Source organism: Ovis aries, chromosome 5 (genome assembly GCF_016772045.2).
Source record: "Ovis aries strain OAR_USU_Benz2616 breed Rambouillet chromosome 5, ARS-UI_Ramb_v3.0, whole genome shotgun sequence".
Lineage (NCBI taxonomy): Eukaryota > Metazoa > Chordata > Mammalia > Artiodactyla > Bovidae > Ovis > Ovis aries.
The window spans coordinates 1,108,817-1,134,543 of NC_056058.1; the positions used below are offsets into that span (position 1 = coordinate 1,108,817).

General features: G+C 45.9%; 1 protein-coding gene across 1 annotated transcript in view; it reads left to right on the forward strand.

Moving 5' to 3' along the window:
• Window positions 1–24,139, forward strand: part of RNF130 (ring finger protein 130) — a 183,523-nt gene extending 159,384 nt beyond the window's left edge. The window contains exon 8 of the mRNA XM_042250853.1: window positions 16,890–24,139. Coding sequence (XP_042106787.1) covers window positions 16,890–16,999 — 110 coding nt within the window. The 3' untranslated portion in view covers window positions 17,000–24,139. The remainder of the gene's footprint in view (window positions 1–16,889) is intronic.
• Window positions 24,140–25,727: the final 1,588 nt, after the last annotated feature.

The window sequence follows — 25,727 nt, forward strand, 5'->3', positions numbered from 1 at the left end:
AGTTGGTAGAGAATATGCCTGCAATGTGGGAGACCCCAGTTCGATTCCTGGGTTGGGAAGACCCCCTGAAGAAGGGATAGGCTACCCACTCCAGTATTCTTGGGCTTCCCTTGTGGCTCAGCTGGTAAAGAATCTGCCTGCAATGCTGGAGACCTCGGTTCGATCCCTGGGTTGGGAAGATCCCCTGGAGAAGGGAAAGGCTACCCACTCCAGTATCTGGCCTGGAGAATTTCATGGACTGTATAGTCCATGGGGTTGCAAACAGTCGGACACGACTGAGCAACTTTCACTTACAGGAAGAATGGAGGAAACACTGACCAGGCATTGCAGTTTTCACCAGGGGCCTGGCCTTGACCTCAGTCAATAGGTTCTGGGTCTGAGAACTAATTAAGGTCTGGAAATGGGATAAGGGATTATGAATTTCCCTGGGGCAGCTAACTTGGCTTTCTGCTTGTCCGTCTGTCTTGGCTGCAGCTGTCCAGCAGTCCGTCTCTCCCGCCACTAGGAACATTGCTCTGGGAGCTGCCCCTCCCATCCCAGCATCCTGATCTTGCTGACCATCAAGGTCATCAGTGACGCTTGGTTTCCGACAGTTCTGTGCTGCCATCTAACCTCTTTCATTTCTTTTTATTTCAATCAAGCATTTATTTTAAAATTTCCGAATTTCTAGCCTCTGGTATTTCTGACTCTTACTCTTTCTTTCTTTCCCATGAAGTAAAGTGAAGTCGCTCAGTCTTGTCTGACTCTGTGACCCCATGGACTGTGGCCTGTCAGGTTCCTCCATCCGTGGGATTTTCCAGGCAAGAATACTGGAGTGGGTTGCCTGCCATTCCTTCTCCAGGGGATCTTCTGAACCCAGGGATCAACCTGGTTCCCCATCACTGCAGGCAGACTCTTTGCCGTCTGAGCTTCACCCAGTTCTATGGAATCACTTCCTGTGCCCCGTCTCAGACTGCAGAAGATGGCCACTACGGGCTGTTGAGCAACGCTTACGCCCCAGCACTAGAGCATCCGTCGTTGCCTTGGTAAATGGCATGCTCTAAGGAAAGAGGGATACGCACTCCTGGGTCTTTGAGGAGGGTGGGACACAGAGCTGATTTAACACTGACATCCAGGGACCCAAAGCACCATCACTGACTTCCTTCTTGGAGCATGCGGGGCAACCTAGGAGTCAGGTGACAATCCAAGCTTCCCAAATAGAGTCCCAGCCCAGGTCTTTTTCACATGAACCACTGGTTCCAAGACCCCTGAGTCAATTCCCTGGTTCCTGTATGCTTCATTAGCATGGTAACATAAGGTGATTGGCAGTGTATGAGAAACAGCTAACAGTCCTGAGACTCATGTCCTTGCAACCTGCTTCCAAAGCTGGCCCTTGGCTGGCATCTGCAAACTTGGATTTGGGGAGGGTACCCACCACTAACTAATAAAAATGGCTCACTGTGTCAAAATTGTTTGGGTTTGTGTTGAACACCTGCTTTCTTTTTGGAGCCTGGAATCTTAGTACATGCCAGCAGAGGGCACCTGCATGACCCACTGCCAACAAAAACCTTGGTGCTGTGTCTCTTATGAGTTTCCCCAGGTGGCAGCTTTCCACATGTGTTTGTCATCATTGCTGGGAAAATTAAGCGAATCCTGTGTGTCTCCACTGACAAGGAACTCTTGGCAGCTTGAGTCATGGGTCCTTTTATTGATGACATGGTGTGAATTGACCTGGTGAGCAGGAAGCGTTGACCTGGTGAGCAGGAAGCGTTGAGTACATCAAGGCTTTGGTAAGACGCAGGCACTCCAGAGGGTCGGGGGCTTGTCCCCTTGGCGAGGTCACCAGGCAGTGGCATCTCAGACATCCCCTTGGAGCTAAATACAGGCCATTGCACTTTGCACCTCCTATCATGATGCATGATGAAAGGAAGAGAAAACCTGGGTCTTGGAGGCGGCATATTCCATACCCGGGGACCCTGCAGAGACACACACACCAGGTAACGCGGAAGGCTGTCAGCTGTGAACAGGGCCATAGGAGGGAAAGGCCTTTGCGGCAGGGCGAGCAGATGCTGCTTGGCCCGCAAGACTCTGCAGGTCCCCGGGACTACAGGGTCTGCAGTGGACACAGATGTGGCATGTCCCCGGCGAGCCCCAGAGATGTGGCGTGTCCCCGGCGAGCCCCAGAGATGTGGCGTGTCCCCGGCGAGCCCCAGAGATGTGGCGTGTCCCCGGCGAGCCCGAGATGTGGCGTGTCCCCGGTGAGCCCCAGAGATGTGGCGTGTCCCCGGCGAGCCCCAGCAGGGGCCCTAGCGCGCACCCTCAGGCTCTTCAGTCGCTCAGTCGTGTCCGACTCCTTTGTGTCCCCATGCACTGTAGCCTGCCATGCTTCCCTGTCCGTGGGATTCTCCAGGCAAGAGTACTGGAGTGGGTTGCTCTTTCTTTCTCCAGGGGATCTTCCCAACCCAGGGATCAAACCCATGTCTCCTGCATCGGCAGGCGGGTTCTTTACCACTCAGCCCCCAGGGAGGCCCATTCTCCTACCTTCCTTATTGTCAAAGTTTGATAACTTTCACACGACATCTTTAATCCACTTGGAATTAAGTTGCTTTTTATGTCAGATTGGGGTTACATTTTTGCCCCAAAACTTTTTTTAACATAATTTTATGCTTAAAGCTTGCAAAGAAGAATATAAAGAATTTCAATATAGCCTTAACCCAGGTTTCCATTGTTTTACTATATTTATCTGTCTCTGGTCTCTCTCTCTCTCTGTACCCACAGACACACACAGAGACATACACACACACACACACACACACACACACACACATATTATCCTTCTGAGCCATTTAAAGATAATTTGCATACAAAATAGCCCTTTCTTCAACAATACTTCTGTGTGTATGACTTTCTCATCTACAGCTAGCGTACAATGAGCAATCTGTATGCAGGTCAAGAAGCAACAATTAGAACCAGACATGAAACAATGGACTGGTTCTAAATTGGGAAATAGTACGTAAAGGCTGTATATTGTCACCCTGCTTATTTAATGAGCCTGGCATGAGAAATGCCAGGCTGGATGAAGCACAAGCTGGAATCAAGATTGCCAGGAAAAATATCAATAACCACAGATATGCAGATTACACCACCCTATGGCAGAAAGCAAAGAGGAACTAAACAGCCTCTAGATGAGAGTGAAAGAGGATAACGAAAAAGCTGGCTTAAAACTCAACATTGAAAAAAGGAAGATCATGGCATCCAGTCCATCACTTCATGGCAAAGCGATGGGGAAACAATGGAAACAGTGAGAGACTTTATTTTCTTGGGCTGCAAAACCACTGCAGATGGTGACTGCAGCCATGAAATTAAAAGACACTTGCTCCTTGGAAGAAAAGCTATGACAAACCTAGACAGTGTATTAAAAAGCAGAGACATTACTTTGCCAACAAAGGTCCATATTAGTCAAAGCTATGGTTTTTCCAGTAGTCATGTATGCATGTGAGAGTTGGACCATAAAGAAAGCTGAGCGCCAAAGACTTGATGCTTTTAAACTGGTGTTGGAGAAGATTCTTGAGAGTCCCTTGGACTGCAAGGAGATCCAGTCAGTCCATCCTAAAGGAAATCAGTCCTGAATATTCATTGGAAGGACTGATGCTGAGGCTGAAGCTCGAATACTCAGGCCACCTGATGTGAAGAGCCGACCCATTAGAAAAGACCCTGATGCTGGGAAAGATTGAAGGCTGGAAGAGAAGGGGACGACAGAGGATGAGATGGTTGGATGGCATCACTGACTCAATGGACATGAGTTTGAGCAAGCTCTGGGGGATGGCGATGGACAGGGAAGCCTGGCCTGCTGCAGTCCATGGGGTCGCAAAGAGTGGGATATGACTGAGCAACTGAAAAACAACAATTAGTGGTTGCTCGTTGGAATGGTATATATACATCCCAGTCAACTCAATTTTATAGAGTATTAGTGACACAATGTGAAGAGGCTGAGATACGATATATCTAATTTATATCCATAAGTAGTTTATGGTCTAATTGGGGAAGAAAGATTAAAAAACGGCAAGTAGGACAACACACACAATCAAGTGCTTACATTTTACAGAGAACTGCAAACCCTTCTCTTGTTTTAAATTCATCAGTTTCAGGACTCAAAGGTCTAGAAGGGACTTTAATCCACACTAAGAGAACTTTAAGCCATTGATAATAAATTGATGAGGTTTCCACTTCTGGAAATGTCATACTAGCTTTTTGCAGTCCAACCATCAAACCAAGCACAACCAGAGAATATGGGAAAAGCATTTTTAAAACATTGCATTTTAAGACATTGAAGAGCTACCAGTGCAATGAGGACTTTGGGAGCCACAAGCCCAGAGAAAACGAAGGTTCAGTACTGAGCATGTGAGGCTAATTCATAAACAATAGCTGTGAACTGGCCAAAATGTGGTGGCTGATAGACTGAGATGAGGAGAACTTAAGCAGTCCTGTTGAGTTTGTAGACAAAACTTGGAGTTCAAGACCTACCGAGGAGAATGAGCCATGGTAAACACCCTTGGCTTTCCATTAGAGTCCCTAAAGGGCTACGCTATACAACTAGAGGGTGAACCAGAATTTGACTCAGTTCAGTTCAGTTCAGTTGCTCAGTCGTGTCCGACTCTTTGCAGCCCCATGAATCGCAGCACGCCAGGCCTCCCTGTCCATCACCAACTCCCGGAGTTCACTCAGACTCACATCCATCAAGTCAGTGATGCCATCCAGCCATCTCATCCTCGGTCGTCCCCTTCTCCTCCTGCCCCCAATCCCTCCCAGCATCAGAATCTTTTCCAATGAGTCAAGTCTTCGCATGAGGTGGCCAAAGTACTGGAGTTTCAGCTTCAGCATCATTCCCTCCAAAGAAATCCCAGGGCTGATCTCCTTCAGAATGGACTGGTTGGATCTCCTTGCAGTCCAAGGGACTCTCAAGAGTCTTCTCCAACACCACAGTTCAAAAGCGTCAATTCTTCAGCGCTCAGCTTTCTTCACAGACGAACTCTCACATCCATACATGACCACTGGAAAAACCATAGCCTTGACTAGACAGACCTTAGTCGGCAAAGTAATGTCTCTGCTTTTGAATATGCTCTCTAGGTTGGTCATAACTTTCCTTCCAAGGAGTAAGCATCTTTTAATTTCATGGCTGCAGTCACCATCTGCAGTGATGTTAGAGTTCAAAAAAATAAAGTCAGCTGCTGTTTCCACTGTTTCCCATCTATTTCCCATGAAGTGATGGGACCAGATACCATGATCTTCGTTTTCTGAATGTTGAGCTTTAAGCCAACTTTTTGACCCTTAGCCTTCTCAAAAATTGGAGCCCAGCTCTGAATTTGCTCATTTTCTATTTGGATTGAAGTGATATATACCCTTACCCTAAAAGTGATGTTCCCCTCTTCCAAGGCAATAGGAAATACTCTGGATCAAGGTACTGTCAGCAACAGCCTCAGAGTATCACAATACTTTTCATATATGATCTCTAGCAATCCATCAGAAATAGCTGGTATACCAGAAGACCAAATGACCATAAAGAGAAAGAGAGAAAAAAAAGATCCACATGACATACAATTATTGGAAATATAATACATAGATTTTAAAATAACTTTTAAGTATTTTTAGGAAACCAATGACAAGATGGGTAATTTCAGCAACTAAATTGAAACAACATAGCCTTACATGGAATGTGAAGATTGAAAACTATAATAGTTGAAAGTAACAACTCAATAGAAGGGTTAATTGAACTTCAGTTCATTCACTCAGTCGTGTCCAACTCTGCAACCCTATAGACTGCAGCACGCTAGGCTTGCCTGTCCCATCACCAACTCCCGGAGTTTGCTTAAACTCATGTCCGTTGGGTCGATGAGGCCATCTAACCTTCTCATCCTCTGTCATCCTCTTCTCCTCCCACCTTCAATCTTTCCCAGTATCAGGGTCTTTTCAAATGAGTCAGTTCTTCGCATCAGGTGGCCAAAGTATTGGAGTTTCAGCTTCAGCATCAGTCCTTCCAATGAATATTCAGGACTGATTTCCTTTAAGATGGACTGGTTGGATATCCTTGCAGTCCAAGGGACTCTCAAGAGTCTTCTCTAACACCACAGTTCAAAAGCATCAATTCTTTGGCACTCAGCTTTCTTCACAGTCCAGCTCTTACATCCATACATGACCACTGGAAAAACCATAGATTTGACTATATGAACCTTTGTTGGCAAAGTAATATCTCTGCTTTTTAATATGCTGTCTAGGTTGGTCATAACTTTTCTTTCCAGGAGTAAGTGTCTTTAATTTCATGGCTTCAGTCACCATCTGCAGTGATTTTGGAGCCTCAAAAAATAAAGTCTCTCACTGTTTCCACTGTTTCCCCATCTATTTCCCATGAAGTGATGGGACTGGATGCCATCTTAGTTTTCTGAATGTTGAGCTTTAAGCCAACTTTTTCGCTCTCCTCTTTCACTTTCATCAAGAGGCTCTTTAGTTCTTCTTTGCTTTCTGCCATAAGGATGGTGTCATCTGCATATCTGATGTTATTGATATTTCTCCTGGCAATCTTGATTCCAGCTTGTGCTTTATCCAGTCCAGCATTTCTCATGATGTACTCTGCATAGAAGTTAAATAAGCAGGGTGACAATATACAGCCTTGACGTACTCCTTTCCCTGTTTGAAACCAGTCTGTTGTTCCATGTCCAGTTCTAACTGTTGTTTCCTGACCTGCCTACAGATTTCTCAAGAGGCAGGTCAGGTGGTCTGGTAGTCCCATTTCTTTCAGAATTTTCCAGAATTTGTTGTGATCTACACAGTCAAAGGCTTTCACATAGTCAATAAAGCAGAAATAGATGTTTTTCTGGAACTCTCTTGCTTTTTCGATGATCCAATGGATGTTGGCAATACGATCTCTGGTTCCTCTGCATTTTGTAAATCCAGCTTGAACATCTGGAATTTCACAGTTCACGTATTGCTGGAGCCTGGTTTGGAGAATTTTGAGCATTACTTTACTAGCGTGTGAGATGAGTGCAATTGTGCAGTAGTTTGAGCATTCTTTGGCATTGCGTTTCTTTGGGATTGGAATGAAAACTGACCTTTTCCAGTCCTGTGGCCACTGCTGAGTTTTCCAAATTTGCTGGCATCTTGAGTGCAGCACTTTCACAGCATCATCTTTTAGGATTAGAAGTAGCTCAACTGGAATTCCATCGCCTCCACTAGCTTTGTTTGCAGTGATGCTTTCTAAGGCCCACTTGACTTCACATTCCAGGATGTCTGGCTCTATGTGAGTGATCACACCATCGTGATTAACTTAGACATCATTGAAGAAAGGATTTATGAACTGAAATACAGGCCAGGAGAAAATATTTCAGGCTGCTGCTAACCTGAAACACAAAAGGCTAAAGAAAAATACAGAAAAAGGCGTAAAAGAGTTTAGATCATGAGGAAAAAGTCTAATTTGCATGTAATTCAAGTCATGGAAGGAAAGGATCTAGACTGAGGCAGAGCCATATCTGGGGAGATAATGGCTGGGAATTTTCCAAAACTAACCAAAGACACCAAACCACTAATTCAAGGAAACCACACCAACAGTAAAAGTGACGGGAAAAGACCAAAAAAAAATTTTTTTAAGCAGTTAGAGGAATAAAAGTTATCAATACTTCCTTATTGAGAAGAAATTCACATAACATAAAATTAACGATTTTAAAGTGGACAGTGGCATTAGTATATTCATGGCGTTGTGTAGCCACCATTTCTATCTAGTTTTTAAAAGCTTTAAACATCCCAAAAGGCAACCCCCTACCCATTAAGTTCTTACTGTGTGTTCCACTCTCCCTTCAGCCCCCGGCAACCACCTCATCTGTGTTGTATCTCCATGGGTATACCTGATCTGGACATTCATGTAAGTTGGATCATATGGAATATGTGACCTTTTGTGTCTAGCTTCTTTCACTTGGCATGTTTCAAGGGTCATCCACACCATAGTATGCGTGTATCAGTACTTCATGCCTTTGTATGGTCGGATAATAGTATAGTAGTCTGTTGTATATGTATGTCACAGTTAGTTCATCCTTTCATCTGTTGTTGAACATTTGGGCCACTTCTGCCTTTTGGCTGTTGTAAATAATACTGCTATGAATTGGTATACAAGAATCTGTTTGCAGACTCCCTTGGCTGCACAGTAGATACGAATCTGCCTGCCAATGCAGGGGACATAGTTTCAATCCCTAGTCCTGGAAGACTCCACACGCCACGAAGCAACTAAGCTCATGTGCCACTGAGCCCATGTTCTAGGGCCTGCCAGCGGCAGCTACCGAACCTGCGTGCCGCAAGGACTGAAGCCCGCACACCCTAGAGCTCGCAGGCCGCAATACGGAGCCTGCGTGCCACAAGGACTGAAGCCCGCACACCCTAGAGCTCGCATGCCGTGATACGGAGCCTGCACGCTGCAGCTACAGAACCTGCGTGCCACGAGGACTGAAGCCCGCACACCCTAGAGCTCGATCCCACGATACGGAGCCTGCATGCTGCAGCTACTGAAGCGCATGCCCCTGAGCCTGTATGCAGAACCTGTTTGCTCTGCAGCAAGAGAAGTTACCACAATGAGAAGCCAGTGCACTTCAAGGAAGAGTAACCCCCACTCGCTGCAACTAGAGGAAGCTCAAGCGAAGTAAGGAAGACCCAGCACAGCCAAAAATAATAAAGAAAAAAGAACCTGTCTGCAGCCCTCTTTTTAAGTATGCTTTTAAAAGTGTATTTATTTTTGGCTGTGCTGAGTCGTTGTTGCAGGGGCTTTTGCCTAGCCGCAGGGGGCGCTCACCATGGCGCCCCAGCTTCTCACGGCACTGGCTCCTCTTGCTGCGGAGCGCAGGCTCTGGGGCACCCGGGCTTCAGTAGCTGTGGCACGTGGGCTCAGCAGGTGCTGCCCCCCAGCTCTTCAGCACAGGCTCAGTAGCTGTGGCATACAGACACAGTCGCTCCGAGGCATGTGGGATCTTCCCAGGTCAGGGATTGGACCCTGCATTGGCAGATGGATTATTTACAACTGAGCCGCCAGGGAAGCCCTGCACCCCTCCTTTTAATTATTTTAGGTTTATACCTAGAGGTGGAATAGATGAGTCATATGGTAATTCTATGTTTAATTTTTTGGAGTGAAATTGCTCAGTCATGTCCCACTCTTTGTGACCCCATGGATTGTGGCCCACCAGGCTCCTCTGTCCACGGGATTTACCAAGCAAGAATACTGGAGTGGGTTGCCATAACTTTTTGAGGAAACTCCAAACTGTTTTCTACAGTGGCTGAAGCATTTTATATTCCCACCAGTTTCTCCACACCTTGATCAGGACTTGTTATTTTCCTTTTATAAAAAATTATAGCCAGTTCTGGTGTTGTGTGAAGTAGCACCTGATTGTGGTTTTTATTTGTATTTCCTTAGTGACTAATGATGGAGAAGGCAGTGGCACCCCACTCCAGTACTCTTGCCTGGAAAGCCCCATGGACGGAGGAGCCTGGTGGGCTGCAGTCCATGGGGTCGCTACAAGTCGGACACGACTGAGTGACTTCACGTTCACTTTTCACTTTCATGCATTGGAGAAGGAAATGGCAACCCACTCCAGTGTTCTTGCCTGGAGAATCCCAGGGATGGTGGAGCCTGGTGGGCTGCCGTCTATGGGGTCGCACAGAGTCAGACACAACTGAAGTGATAGCAGCAGCAGCAGCAGCAGTGACTAATGACATTGAGCATCTAGCCCATTCAGCAAGCATGTGCTTCCTGGCCACTTGTATATGTTTTTTAGAGAAATGTCTCTGAGTCCTTTGCCCATTTTCTTAATTGGATTGTCTTTTTGTTGAGTTGTTAGAGTTCTTTATATCTTTCAGATACCACACCCTTATCAGATATATATATATATTTTACCCTTTTTTTAATTGGAGGATAATTTCCTTACAATGTAGCCTTGGCTTCTGCTATACAGCAACATAAATCAACTCTCAGTATGCATATATCCCCTCCATCTGAGCCTCCCTCTCACTGCCCCCGTCTCATCCCTCTAGGCCATCGCACAGCACCAAGCTGAGCCCCCGAGCTCCCAGCAGCTTCTCACTAGTTCTCTGTTTCACACGCGGTGGTGTGTCTATGTCAGTGCCCCTCTCTCCTTTCGTTCCACCCCCTCCTTCCTCCCACTGGGTCCAAAGTCCGTTCTCTACCTCAAGATTTTTTTTCAGTCTTTCAAGCACAAGTTTTTCATTTTGATGGAGTCCAATTTGTCTTTTTTTTTTCTTTCAGTGTGTTTTTCTATGTCATACCTAAGAGACCATTGCCTAATTCAAAGTCACAAAACTTCCAAGAGTTTTATAGCTTTAGCTCTTATATTTAGATCTTCATCCCTTTTGAGTTAACGTATGTATATCATGTGAGAGTTGGACTATAAAGAAAGCTGAGCACCAGATAATTGATGCTTTTGAGCTATGGTATTGGAGAAGACTCGTGAGATCTCCTTGGACTGCAAGGAGATCCAACCAGTCCATCCTAAAGGAAAAGAAAGGTTAGTCACTCAGTTGTGTCTGACTCTTTGTGACCCCATGGATGTAGCCCACCAGCCTCCTCCGTCCACGTGATTTTCCAGGCAAGAGTACTGGAGTGGGTTGCCATTTCCTTCTCCAGATAGGAAATCAGTCCTGAGTATCCATTGGAAGGACTGATGCTGAAGCTGAAACTCCAATGCTTCGGCCACCTGATGCAAAGAACTGGTTCATTTGAAAAGACCCTGATGCTGGGAAAGATTGAGGGCCGGAGGAGAAGGGGACGACAGAGGATGAGATGGTTGGATGGCATCACCGACTCCATGGACATGGGTTGGGTGGACTCTGGGAGTTGGTGATGGATAGGGAGGCCTGGCATACTGCGTTTCATGGGGTCACAAAGAATCAGACACGACTGAGTGACTGAACTGAACTGCTTTAAAAAAGTAAAGAAGAAATTGCAGTCGTAATTACAAAATATTGAATAAAATAATAACATACCAAAACTTGTGTAATACAGCTAAAGCTATTTTAGAGGGAAATCTGTGGCTTTCAAAGCAAATATTGGAACAGAAGAAAGGCTAGAAATCAGTGTTGTAAACATTCCTCTCAAAGAATAAAAACAATCAAATAAAGGAAATAATAAAGATCATAAATTAATAGAAAGCAAATATCAAGAGAAAAAAAAAACAAGTAAAAGTTGTTTTTTGAAAAGACTAATGAAACTGACAACATCTGATAATCAAGAAAAGGACCCAAATGACCCATAATAAGAGGGGCAAAAAAGAGGACATCACTGCAGAGCTTATGTATTAATACATTAAAAATAAAAATAATAAATTTCCTTAAAACAGAAAGTAAAATGAGGGTTATTAGGGGTTAGAAGGAGGGGGGAAGGGAAGTTGTTGTTTAATGGATATATGTTTCAGATTTGCAATATGAAAAAGTTCTGCAGATGCTTCTCAACAATGAATATAATTAACAGTACTCAACTATACACTTTAAGAGAAAGGGCTTACCTGGTGGCACTATTGGTAAAAAATCTGCCTGCCAGTACAGGTAGACGTGAGAGACACAGGCTTGATCCCTGGGTTGGGAAGATCCCCTGGAGGAGGGCATAGCAGCCCACTTTAGTATTCTTGCCTGGAGAATCCCTGTGGACAGAGGAGCCTCGTGGGCTACAGTCCATGGGGTCGCAAAGACACGACTGAGTGACGGAATGCAACATAGGTAAGGGGGCTCACTGGTAAAGAATCCTCTTGCCAGTGCATGAGATATGAAAGCGGGTTTGATCCCTGGGTTGGGAAGATTCCCTGCAGGAGGAAATGGCAACCCACTCCAGTATTCTTGCCGGGAAAGTCCCATGGACAGAGGAGCCTGCTGGGCTACAGTCCACGGGGTCACAGAGAGTTGGACACGACTAAAGCAACTTAGCACAAGCACAATTCCCTTAAAAATGGTCAAGATGGCAAATTTTATGCTGTTTTTTACTATAATAAAAAAAATTAATAATAAAATGAACAAGTTCCTTGAAAAATACTAAGTACCAAAACTGACACTGAAGAAACAGGAAATCTGAAATCTGAAACAGGAAGTCTAAATTCTCTGAATTTACTGCTGCTGCTGCTGCTGCTGCTGAGTCACTTCAGTTGTGTCCGACTCTGTGTGACCCCATAGACGGCTGCCCACCAGGCTCCTCTCTCCCTGGGATTCTGCAGGCAAGAACACTGGAATGGGTTGCCATTTCCTTCTCAAATGCATGCATGCATGCTAAATCGCTTCAGTCGTGTACGACTCTGTGCGACCCCATGGACAGCAGCCCACCGGGCTCCTCTGTCCACAGGATTCTCTAGGCAAGAATACTGGAGTGAGTTGCCATTTCCTTCTCCAGAATTTATTACTAAACCTAAGTAATAAAGTAATCATTTAAACTCTTCCTTCAGAGAAACACTCCAGGGGTAAGAGATTAAGAGGTACAAACTACTATGTATAAAATAAGATACAAGGACATAGAGTGTGGAACACAAGGAATATAGGCAGCATTTTATAATAACTGTAAATGGAGTATAATCTATAAAAATATTGAATCACCATGTGGTCTACCTAAAACTAATATAATATATATAAAATATTATGAATGTTATAATATCAGACTATACTTTAATTTTTTAAATGATTTTTTTTTAAATTTGAACTCTAGACCTAGATAGTTTCACTGGTGAATTATTTATAATATCTCAGGAAGAAATAAAACAATCCTACACAAATTTGTCCAGAGAACAGAAAAAGAGGAACAAACTAAGTTCCTCCTTACAGGGCTCAAGTCCCGCAACAAGACCAGCATAACATTGACACCAAATCATGACAAAGACGTTCCAGAAAGGAAAATTGCAAGTTAATTTATTGTATTAATATAGATACAGATATTCCAAATAAAATATGAGCTAAATGAATTGACAATATATGAGCAGGAAAACTTACGGCCAAGTTAAATTTGTTAAAAAATGCAAGGTTGAGAATCAGTGGGATTCAACACATTGACAGAATGAAAGCGAAAAGTCCTATTTTTGTCTTATAAATACAGAAAAGGCGTTTGCTGAAATTCGACAGCCATCCTTCCTTATCCAATAGAGTATTCTTCACTGATACAGAACTAGATGGTAAGGCTTTTTATAAAGGTACGGTGATTAAGATTGTGAGGTATTGCTACAAGGATGGACATAGAGCTTAATAGTACGGAATATGGTCCCAAAACAACCATGCGTTTATGGACACTTGATCATATGAAGGCAGCACTGTGTAGTAGTGGGCATGAGAATGGTCTTCCAGTCAGTGGCTGTACATCAGCCAAATATCCACAAAGAAAAGCAAAAGTTGCTCAGTCATGTCTGACTCTTTGAGACCCCATGGACTATACAGTCCATGGAACTCTCCAGGCCAGAACACTGCAGTGGGTAGCCTTTCCCTTCTCCAGGGGATCTTCCCAACCCAGGTCTCCCACGTTGCAGGCAGATTCTTTACCAGCTGAGCCACCAGGGAAGCCCAGGAATACTGGAGTGGGTAGCCTTTCCCTTCTCCAGCAGTTCTTCCCAACCCAGGAACTGAACCGGGGTCTCCTGCATTGCAGGTGGATTCTTTACCAGCTGAGCTACCAGGGAAGCCCTAAAACGAGAAAGTGAATCTCAATTCCTACTTTACACCATACTCAAAAATGAATTTGAAATGCAACATAGATCTAAATGTGGAAAGCAAAACAATGAAGCTTCTGAAAGATAAAACAATTTCTTCAGACCCTTGGGACAGGCAGTTTCTCACATAGGAATCAAAAGAGCACTAAACATAAAATAAAAGATAAATGGATCCACACTAAAATCAAGAAATTCTGTCTGTCATAATACAGTATTTTAGAAGAAAACCTATAGCATTTATAGCAAAGTAATAAGTAATACTTATGTATTACTTACATGAAGTCAGGACAAAGGACTCACACTCGGAATAAAGGAAAAGACTGACAACCTGATAACAAAATGGGCAAAAGAAACATTTCAGGATGAGCCAGATATACAAACAGCCTAAAAACATATAAAAAAGTGCTCATCCTTTTTAGTCATCACGGGATATAAATTAAAACCACAATGAAATACCACTATATACCCACCAGAACTGCAAAAGTTTTTAAGTCAGAAAAATATCAAGAATTAGTGTAGATATAGAGAAACTGGAATTCTTGGCCACTGCTGGGGGTGAAAATTGGTGCAGCCACTTTGGAAAACTGCCAGTATATACATCGACCTAGGACCCAGAAATTTCACCCCTAGATTAAACTGAAGGGATCTGGGCAAGAGACACATAAAGATATGTGTGTATGTGCGCCGGGTCACTTCAGTCGTGTCCAACTCTGCAACCGTGTGGACTGCAGCCCGTCAGGCTCCTCTGTCCGTAGGACTCTCCAGGCAAGAATACTGGAATGGGGTGTCATGCCCTTCTCCAGGGGACCTTCCTGACCCATGAAAGTCTTTTATCTCCTGCATTGGCAGGCAGGTTCTTTATTGCTAGAGCCACCTGGGAAGCCCCCACACAAAAAGATTCCTAACAGCAATATTCATAATAGCTCCCAGTGGAAACAATGCTAATGTCCGTTAATAGAAGATTGGGGGACTGCCCTGCGGATCTAATGGCTAAGACTCCAAGCCACCAGCGCAGGCCCAGGTTCAATCCCCGATCAGAGAACTGGATTCCACATGCCACAGATAAAAGATCTCCTGCCACAACTAAAAACCCCACATGCCACAGTTCAGACACAGTGCAGATGAAAGAACAAAATCTTCTATTTTTTTTTTTTAATAGAAGATTAGGTAAATAGGTTGTGGGGCAGTCATACCATGGAGCATCACGCAGCAATGAAAGTGAAGAAGCTGCTGCTGTATTCAATGACACAGATGAATGTCACAACATAACATAGTCTGAAAAAGCCCAAGCTTGAAAGAATATATACTCTGTTTCTATTTATGTGAAATTAAAAACAGGCAAAACTAAACCATGATCTGAAAAGTCTGAATTGTGGTTTCCCTCGGAGGGAAAGAGAAGGCCTGGTGACTGGGATCAACAGAGGCCCTTGCAGAGTGCTGGTGGGGTTCTCGTTCTTGACCCAGTGATTTCACGGGCATCTCCTCTGTGGAAACTCACCTAGCTGGAAACGTATACACTGTGCACAGCTGTATACAGGGTACACCTCCATTAACAGTCTACTTAGTGACAGTGTGTCGCCAATAATAAGAATCAGGTAATCAGCAAACAGCGTGTTTCCAGGTGCTGAAAAATTTACCATACTTTCTTGGCAAAGCCAGCATCATGCTTTTTTCTAAAATTCAGCTGCTTGTGTGTTCCTCTCTTGGTATTTTATTTTTCTCAAGCAAACTGGTTAATAGCTGGGTAGATTGCTAAGTAAATTCTGACCCATGGTTTATTACCAAAGATTTGGTGTCAGCTGATCAACACAGTATCACAAAAAACTTAGCTCATTTCCACTTCTGGAGGCTTTAGTTCTTCCTGCAGAGCAGAAAACTTCCTCTTCCTCTCTTTTCTTTTGTTTCGTTTTTTAAATCTTTAAGCTTTAAGCCCAGTTGGACTGTGCAGATTCTTCTGAGCGCTGAGACTCAGCAATCAGAGATCAAGCATCCCATCTCTTACTTGGGACTCGTCTTAAGAGGTCTGCTTATACAGATGGCAAGCATCTTTTAATTCATCCCAGTTTTTTAAATGCAGAAGTTTTTAATAAGGAAAGTTAAACAAGAAGAAGTGACCATGGAATGGTTTCATTTAAAACTATACTCTGTATAATATCTTTCCTCTCCTCCCTGTCCATCCTATCATTTAAAAAAAAAGAACAAAGTTACAGCAATTATAATACCTTATTTCAAGACTCAAAAAGCTGTAGTAATCAGGACAGTGTTGTATTAGTGTGAAGACAGACAACTGAGGACTTCGCTGGTGGTCCAGTGGTTAAGAATCTACCTTCCAAATGCAGGGGACATAGGTTCAATCCCTCCTCGGGGAACTAAGATCCCGCATGCTGCAGGGCAGCTAAGTCTGCGTGCCACAGCTAGAGAGCCCGCATGCCCCAGCTGCCGAGCTCGGGAGCTGTGGAGCCACGTGCAGCAAATGGGACAGCCTGCGTGGCACAGTGAGAGCGCCTGCACGCCGCAACAAACCCCCCCGCGCCACCACTGAGACCTGCCACAACCAGACAAATCAACTGCCCAGAAAAAGACCGCACCAGTTGATTGATGGATTTTCTTTTTTTTTTTTTTCACCTTTTAAAAAAAAAATTGGAATATAATTGCTTTAAAATGTTGTGTTAGTTTCTGCTGTACAATATTATGAACCAGCCATATGTATAAATATTATTTAGAGACATGGATCGGCTCACAGTGGCTGTCTGAGAAAGGACTGGAAATTACTGGTCTTAACATGTGTAGAGTTAATCATGTAAAGGGACTCTGATATAGATAGGAAGTTCTTCATGCATTCTGACCTGTCAGTCTGCCCAACTGATGACCCTGTGCCCTCTCCTACCTCCACCGGCCTGCTTAGCTCAGAACAGAAGCCTTCAAATGTATAAGCGGAATCTTTTTAACAGCACCAGGCAGCTTTTGCTGGAAGAGCTCCAGTGGTCAGTCTCTCGAGGATCCAAGCACTGACATTTATATATTTAAAGTGTGCTTACACTGAGGGATGCCTGTATTCTTTTCATAAGAGCCCTAAATGGACATGTTTGAGAAAATGTGATGCTTTGAAGATAATCCACATTTTTTTCCTTCAAGCCAGGTGGGGAGTATAGACCTGATGACCTATTAAGTCCCTTTTTCTTGCTCCTTTTCCAGGTGGTCACTTCTTTCATCGGAACTCTCTGTCCCCTCGAAGCCTGGTGTATGAAAGTGAATTCTCCACAATCGAACCGTCTTTGGACATGTATGATGAGAACAAAACCTGATTTTCTAAGTGGACTGTCCCCTCCTTTTGATTTATGATCACCTTTCTTGTTTTGTATTCTTCTGTCTGTGTCCATTTTGGGAGAATGGCAGTGCTTTCCAGGCACAGGTTGGGGCTCAGGGTTACAAAGTCCCCCAAGGCGAGGCTTTGAGGGCAGCTTTATTGCCCAGGTGGCCTCACGGCACGGAAAACCTCCCCAAAGCTGGGCACTGAACATGGGCCCCAAGAAGCCTGGCTGTCTCCGGAGAAGACGCGGGGCCCAGGGGGTAGGATTGCTTTGCCAGTGGGCTCTGAATAAGCACATGCTATCTGTGTTGGGGTGACGCTGGGGTTTTTAGATAACCTTTGTGCTCCCCGCTTATACAGCATACTGAAGCCTATAGGCGCTGCTTCTGACTGGTGCAGGGCACACGTTGCTGGTGTGCCCTGCTCTGCATTTTCCTGTCTCTTACTTTACTTCCTGTTAAAGGGCCTCCTTCTAAAGTTTCCTAATAGAAAGCCTCGTCTCTTGTTCCTCCCCTGAGGCTGACCCCGAGCGCTGCAGTGGAGCTGCAGGCTGTGCAGGGTGGGCAGCTCTCCATGTTGTTGCTAGCCCCCCTAGCAGAGCGTGGCATAAGGTGAGCAGTGCCTCTGTGACCACTGAGACACGGAAAGTCCTGTCCCGGAGGCCGGTGGACCTGTCTTCTTGGCAACTGCTGAGGGGTATGGGGAGGGGGTGCTCAGGAGGCCAGCTGGGCATAGTGACCCCTGGGTGATGGCCAGTGGTCGTCAGAATCAAAAAGCTCGGAGTGCTTTCTTGAGAAAAATCAACCACCTCCTTGCTGTGAGATACCACATAAACAGCCCTCTTAAGTCTACCCACCCAGCCCAGTCCCCTCCGTCAGCCTCAGCTGAAGCAGGCCCAGGAGCTCAAGGCATTGCGGACATCAGAGACACGTGTGTTCTTCCCATGTTCAAGTTACCATCTCAAGAAACGTGTATCTCCAGAGTGCTCCCAACACAGAACCACAGTGAGCTAACTGATAAAGCTGACCACGCATCCTTTTTGCTCAAGAATGCACCATAGTTCGCCTGTTTCTCCTCTGGATATGAGCTACATAGAGATGTACATGTAAGCCCTCAGCTCCTGTGTGAGACGTCAGTGTGTGACTTCAGTTCCACGTGCCTGGAATTTGATCTGGCAGCAAGCCACGCAGACTTGCCCTGTTATCCGTATTGACTCTGTAGGACAGAGTTTGAGGGGAACACTTGCCATTTCTCCTGTGAAGCTGGCTTCTCCTGCTGTGATGTGTTGCTCAGATGCCTCAGACACAGTGGTGCCTGGAACGAAACGCCTCAGAGAATCAGGGTGTGATGTCACCTCCGAGTGACCAGCAGCATGCTATCGTTTGAGGCTGGAGCAGTGCAGAGTTAACAGCTTTTTCTTTTCAGCTTTAACCAAGGGCTTTTATTTGGTTTTCCTTTGTACTCTAGTCTTTGTACTATAAAAATATTTTTGATAAACAGTTCCAAGAGAGTACTGTTTGGAAAGACGGGTCTGGCCCCCGGCTTCACAGTGAGAGAATGTGTCTCAAGGAGGGCAGAGCTTGGTCTGTCGGAGGTTCCAGACACGCACCTGCGTCAGTGTTTGGTTTGGCCGTCTTCCAGAGAAGGTGACTCAGTTCTGACCACGGTGTCACTACCGTGACCTTGTTTCCCTGAACCAGAACTTAGGTCCCAGTGGAGTGTCTTCTGATTTGTGCATTAGGAAAGCATATATGTTAAATTTCACTCCAGACATTCCTTTACTGAAAAGAAATGAAATTACTCGAGAAGAAACTAAAAACTTAGACCCTAAAAGTCTGCCTATTCATAGAATATTTGAATTTCTGGTAAATCTAGGGCACACATTCACTGTCAAACAACCAAAGAGGCATTTCTCACGAGGAAATTCTCTCAGAATAGTGCTTCAGATCCCAACTCTTTCCTAAACCTTGGGGCCACTTTCCTACTAAGCTATAGAATGTCCTGCTTTTGTCCGGAGAGACAGACAGTAACTTCTGGAAGGTCATATCTCCCAGGAATAGGGAGGGTAGCATTTTTTGTCCCAAACAACATGTTGTCTCTTTGCTGGAAGCTGTGCCAAGGGGAAATCCTCTGCCCAGCCCCCACCCCACCCCCAGGGATCCTGGCAGAGGGCGGGACCCCAGGCTGCTTGCAGAGAAAGCACTTCTCACTGTAGGCAGTCCTGCCCGTGAGAAGCTTGAGGTTCATGGAGCAGAGTGTCTTGGAAAGTTGGGGTGCAGAGAGGTGCTTCTGCCCCGTATCTCAGTGTCTGCCAGTCTTACAGCTGCAGTGGTTATTAGCCGGGGATGATATGATAACCTCTGATTGTTTTTTGTGGGTTTGGGGGGAAGGGGGCAGAGAGTACTATTTGAAGAGTGGGAGGGATAGAGGAGTGAGCTTCTTACACCACAAACCCTCTGGCCCTTCAGGAGACTGCTCTGAGCTGAGCCTGGCTCCCAGGGAACCCTCTGTAAAGATGGGCATGGCCTCCACCCTGTCTCCAGGCCGAGCTGGGTGAAGAGCCAGCAGGCACCACAGGACAAGTGCGGAGCTGGGCCTGGAGCAGCCTCATCCGTTAGCTGATCTGTGAGGAACTGGGTTGTGACAGGTAAAATGCAAACTTTACAATTTGGTGGTCTTTAACTTCCTAAGGGAAGAACTGCCCATAGCCCTGCTTTCCTTTCAGGAAAGAGAGGGAGCGAGCAGAGGCACTTGGTCCAGTAAACGCCAAGCTGTCCACAGTACGAGGGCTAGGCTTGGTGGTGTGCGTGGCAGCGTGTCTATCCAGGGCTGCCCGCCTCTGCCTTCTCAGGGGGAGACAGGCTTTACCACCGGGAGCTTGTCTTGACAAAGTCTGGTGAGTCCCACTTTGGAAGAAAGGCCTGGCCCAGAGGAGTGGACACACCTCCCTGAACACCCTCATGTAGACTGATGCGCCAATCTGAAGCTGATAGCCCAACTTCTTTGTGGGGCTACAAAGAGTCAAAGCAAAACAGAATAACTAAACTTGAGTAACTTGATATTTACTGTGGCTTTATAAGCTCTTCCCATATTTTAATACCTCTCACATCCAGTTCTTTCCTTGACTTCTGTGTTATATGAAACTGGTTTCAATGGGAAAAAATCAGATGTTATCTTGCTTGCTGTTCGCCTTTATCATCTGAGCAGTGATTCTGCAGGAAAACAAGGAGATGGTGTTAATATCCGGTCACCTGTAACAACGGTTGGTGCTCATAAACTTCATGAAACAAAAGCACCATTTCCAGGAAGCAGCATTGAGAGGGAAAAGGTAGGAAGTTCTCACTAGGTGCCAAACACATATATAGGGAGTTACGGTGAATCCAGTGATTGTTAGGCTGTTACTGAAACTGGCACCTTCTCAGCCAGCTGAGATGTGAGCCCAAATGAAATGGTGGTGGGTGGCTTCAGGGCGTAGATGGAAGGCTGTGGTGCAGCTCAGGAACCCCACCAGCAGGACCTGTGGTTGCTGAGGATGCCGTGCAGACCAGGGGACTGAGACCAGCAAGGCCTTGGGTTCACCTCCTGGGAAAGGAGAGCTTTGCTGTGGGGAGGGCTCACATCTCAGCTTTGCAAAGAGGAGGAGCTGGAGGGGGTGAGCTGGGTAGGCCTGCAGTGCCTGGGTGCTGGCGTCTGGCTGAGAGTTCGGGAGGAGGGAGTCATCAGATTGAATCGGAAGCCTAGCGCTGGTCTCAGTGACCCAGGGGGTTGGGCGGACACAGAGGGAGAGAGACATGGGAACAGCTTAGATCTGAGGGCTGGCAAGACTTCTAGGGGAGGCACAGAGATACAGCCCTGGACCTCAGGCAGAGGTGTGGGGAGGGTGATCAGTGTGTGGCTCCACTGGGCATCAGAATACTGGGAAGCTGTGTTAAATGGACACAATACCTAGAGCTACCAAAGTAGGCACCATGTCATCCAGGCCTCGGGTGCCCCAAATCTCTCCCTCCCCTCCTTTCCACACACACTCACTGAGGTTAGAGTCTCCTAAAGTGGGTATAGACAGGCCTGGGGGTCCTAAGCTAAGCTCAGATGATGATGGATGCCAGAATAGGGTGAAAATCGCCCACTGATTTGAGAACCAGGACAATGACATTTGAGGACAGAAGGGGCTACAGACAGCAACTGACTTAGAAAAAACCACTGAGCAGACCTTCCCTATTCAAGAAAAGTGGTAGTCACTTCACTGCTGTGCCAGGAGAAGCCTCAGTAAAGCCCAGAGATGGGGTTTGGGGTTATCAAACTCAGAATTCACTCCCAACTCCATGTATGGGGCAACTGCTATGACATCCACAGCTTAAAATAAGTGTCTTCCCTGTTAAAGGCAGTTGTTGAAAGTGAGATGTGTCGACTTTTGCCATTTCTTTTGGCCTTGTTGGTAAATCACTCCAAAGTCTATTTGGAAAAGGATGAAATGAATGTCATGTTCATGGAACATCCATGGGTGTGGTTAAGATTCTTTCAGCAGGACTGGAGCACGCCTTAAAGATTTTAAGTTTGGTTACAGAGAAAATTCAGGGGAAAAGGCTACAGAGGTAAGATGCCTGTGTTTCCTTCATGAAATTGTGCTTTTTTTTTTTTTTTAACTGTCCTACAAAGCAGCAGGAAAAACAAAGCATGTCAGCTCCCACAACCAGAAGAGAAGGGTTTCTCCCACAAGAGACCGTGTCCGCAGCTGACCAGCCCCTATCACTCCTCTGGGAGTCAAGTTAGGAGGTTTGCCCTCTTTCTTAGGGGTACCCTGAAAGATCCCCGAAGGCTGAACCTTGAAGAAGAGTCCAGTGGGTCTTCAGTGGACATGGGGTAAAAGCAGTCACCTGAACTCTCCAGAGCTGCCTCCCACCAGCCTTCAGTGATCATGGAGGAGAGGCGATGCCGTTGGCCTCGAGGGCTGAAAGAACAATATATTTGCCCAAGACTTGACTCTCATGGTCCCAGAAGGCCCTGGGCGGCTCCCGGTTCATAACTTGGGACTTAACTGGGGTTTTGCCCCTTGCAATTCACAATAGCTCAAGCCGTGCTTTCTTCACTTTGACTTGTGGGGAGAGAAAGATACTTTGTGACAAACAGAAAACAAAGAAACTGAACTTCCTGCAGACTTGAGTATCAGTGTTTCCGAAGGATTCCCGGCTGCTGGAATCACTCAGGCCTTTGTCCCAGGTCTCCCAGTTCCTCCCACTGGATCACCCACACGCATGTCCACAGACAGACAGAGGTCTGAGGTGACGCAGACCCGGCTCAGCAGCCTGAAAGGAGTAACTTTCTCAGAAACGGCAGGCATGGGGAGCACTCCCGGTGGCCCAGAGGCAGCAGCCACAGCGTGCCTACTCAGGCCGAGGGTGGCATCCGGCTCGGCTCTAAGCACCTTCACAAACCGCACCCCTTCTTCTTCGGTGGAAGGGCCAAGAGCTGGAGGATGTCATTAGCACCCTTTTATCAGCTGCAGTGGGGTCTTGATCCGCTGGGACACAGCTTCTAGGGTCACCCACTCATTTAATGCTGGCCCGAAATGGCTCACTTCTCACCAGCCTGCGATAGTCCACTTGGGCAGGACTGTGTGCAGGCAAGAGGCGTGCTGGTCATCTGGGAAGTCTGACCAGCTTTCATCAGCTCCTTACCCCTCGTGATAATCACTCTGTCCAGCTCTTAGCAACTTAGAGCTACCAGCATCTGTGGAGAGTTACAGATGATAGTTCTGAGCTATTTTTACAAATTTAACCCAACACAAAGCGAATTCTAATTTGCTGTAGGATTTATGCTTCATCCATAATTATGTCCACATATATTTACACTTAGAGAAGAAAACGGCAATCCATTCTAGTATTCTTGCCTGGAGAATTCAATGAACAGAGGAGCCTGCAGCCCATGAGGTAGCAAAGAGCTGGACACGACTGAGCATGCACACACACACACGCATTTACACTATGTGACGTTGGAGGAGTTTTCTAGTGACGGGGCAGCGCTGAGCCAAGATGTCTGTGGAAACAGAAGAGGTAAACCATCACACCTCAGGCCACTTCTTTCCCAGCTGAGCAAGCTGTTCCTAAGCAGAAAGACTCACTGCCTACTGCCTACTGCCCACCAGCATGCCACAGGACCAGGTCAGTGGGTGTGACCAGTGCCAGAGTCCCGACTCCTCTGCTAGGTACCCAGCCTGAGATGACACAGCCATCCTAGAGAGAAGTGAGAGGGTATCATGTCCATTCACTCCCTGGCAGCCCAGGCCTGTCTTGCTGACCCAGTTGGAGGAGGGGCACCCTTGGCCCAATCTTAGGGCCAGAAGCTGGAGTCTTAGGCTGAGAATGGAAAGCAGGGTCCACTTCTGAGTGGCAGTGACTCTAGCTAAGGAAACTTGACCCAGTGATTCTAAAAACAGGAAAAGACTCCAAGCTAGGAAATGCTATTTGGAATATGGGGAGCCCCATCATCTAATAGAACAATCCTGTTCCTAAACAAGAGAAGACGTTGGTCCAAGTCCTAGGCCACATACGTCACAATTGGTTTTTTTACCTTCAGTAGCTTTTATACTCATGTTAAAGTTAGCGCTTTCATATTTCGGCCATTCAAAGAGCTCAGCGCCTCTTCCTCCGAGTTTCTGCAAACCATGCACAACATCTCAGAGGGTGGCATACAAAACTATTTTTCTAACTATAGCACAGGTAGTTTAGGGTGGGGGAGGCTTGGGATATACCTACATGTAGCCAACAACTTATTTTCCCACCTTGAGGGATGAAAGGGAGACTGTATACCTGACTTTAATTTGCCATTGGATCTCTTGTACCAGAAAAAACACATATCAAATATCCAATAAGTAAAATTGATCATTAGCTTAATCTGGGGACTCGCTATAAGGAAGGGTCACTTTGACCAGAACACAGATACCTACAAATACAATGTGAGCTGATTTCTTGGCAACCTTTAAAATGTTCTGGGCAGCACAACTTCTAGGTCCGTACAGTTGATGTAAGTATAATTAAGTAGTGAAATTGTATGGTATATTCCTATATGCCAATAGTGTATACCTGTATGTGCAGGATTTGCTAATATAACCATTTCAATAAAAACTTGTTGAAAAAGATGCATTGGCCCCATGGAGTACTGTTGGTGGATACCTGTATCAGTGAGGACTCTCTTGGTTGCAAATGACTGAAACCCCAACCCAAACTGGCATAAGTAAAAAAAAATAGTGTGGTGTTCCCCAAAAGCTAAAATGCCACAAGTATGCATATATCACTTATGGAATGTCTGGGCCCTCAAATACTGACCCCAGGACACATCTGCTAGTCACAGCCTCATCAGCACAAGAGCTGGCCTGACTCCCCAGGAGACCAGAATGGTATCTCCTCGACCGATTGGCTCGGTTGGAAACACATGGCCTTCACTGGACCAGCCCCTGTGGTCACGGAGGTAAAATGCGCCCTTAGCCAAGGCCAGAACTGGCTCTGCTGTTGTCGCCACGAGTGCATTCAGCTTCCCTTGAAAGACAGGAGCTGAGAGCTGAAAGACGTGGTTGCTACAGCAAAATCATGATGCTATGCAGGAAGAAATGGAGGTTGGGGCAAAACCAGCAAGTGTCCAATACATGTAGAAAAGAGTTGGAACCAGGAAGGTGTGGACGTTAATACGACTTCTGCACTTATTAGTATGAAACTGGCAAATCACCTGTCTGGATTTCAGTTTTATCTCTTTAATGCTGCTGCTGCTGCTGCTAAGTCGCTTCAGTCGTGTCCAACTCTGTGCGACCCCATAGACGGCAGCCCACCAGGCTCCTCTGTCGTCCCTGGGATTCTCCAGGCAAGAACACTAGAGTGGGTTGCCGTTTCCTTCTCCAGTGCATGAAAGTGAAAAGTGAAAGTGAAGCCGCTCGGCAGTGTCTGACTCTTAGCAATCCCATGGACTGCAGCCTACCAGCTCCTCCGTCCATGGGATTTTCCAGGCAAGAGTACTACAGATGCTTAATATCAAAAATCACTAGGAAAATGCAAGTCCAAACCACATGAGATACTACTTTATATCTACTTGGTGGCTATAATAAAAAACATAGTAACAAGTGTTGACTAGATATGGAGAAAGTGCAACTCTCACACATTACTGGTGGGAATGTGACATGGTGCAACTGCTTTGGAGCACAGTTTACAGTTCCTCAAACACACAGCTTTATCATATGGCCCAACAATTCTACTCTTATGGGTCTACCCAAGAGAACGGAAAACATGTTCACCCAGAACCTTGCACACAGATGTTCATATCAGTGTTATCCATAACAGCCAAGAAGGGGAAATAGCCCACATGTCCATCAACTGGTACATGGCTAAATAAAATGTGGTATACATAAGCAATGGAATATTATTCAGGCATAAAAAAGAATGCTAAAACACAGATGAACATTGACTACATTACAGTAAGTGAAAGAGGCAGAACACAAAAGGCCGTATGAACCGTATGACTTCCTTTATATGTATCTTGCCACTCACTCTGGGCACTGAACCCAGGGTAGATAAAGCACAACAGGGGAAGCTGGAAGAAGACTCGAGGAGCCAAGGGGACTGCAGGCATGTTTATTCTCTCCAGGAAGCGGCAGCCCGGAGTCGTCAAAGACTACTGATATACTACGCCGGACAAAAGCGGCCCGTGGCCAAGTAGGCGTGCAGGTCCAGTGCAGGTCA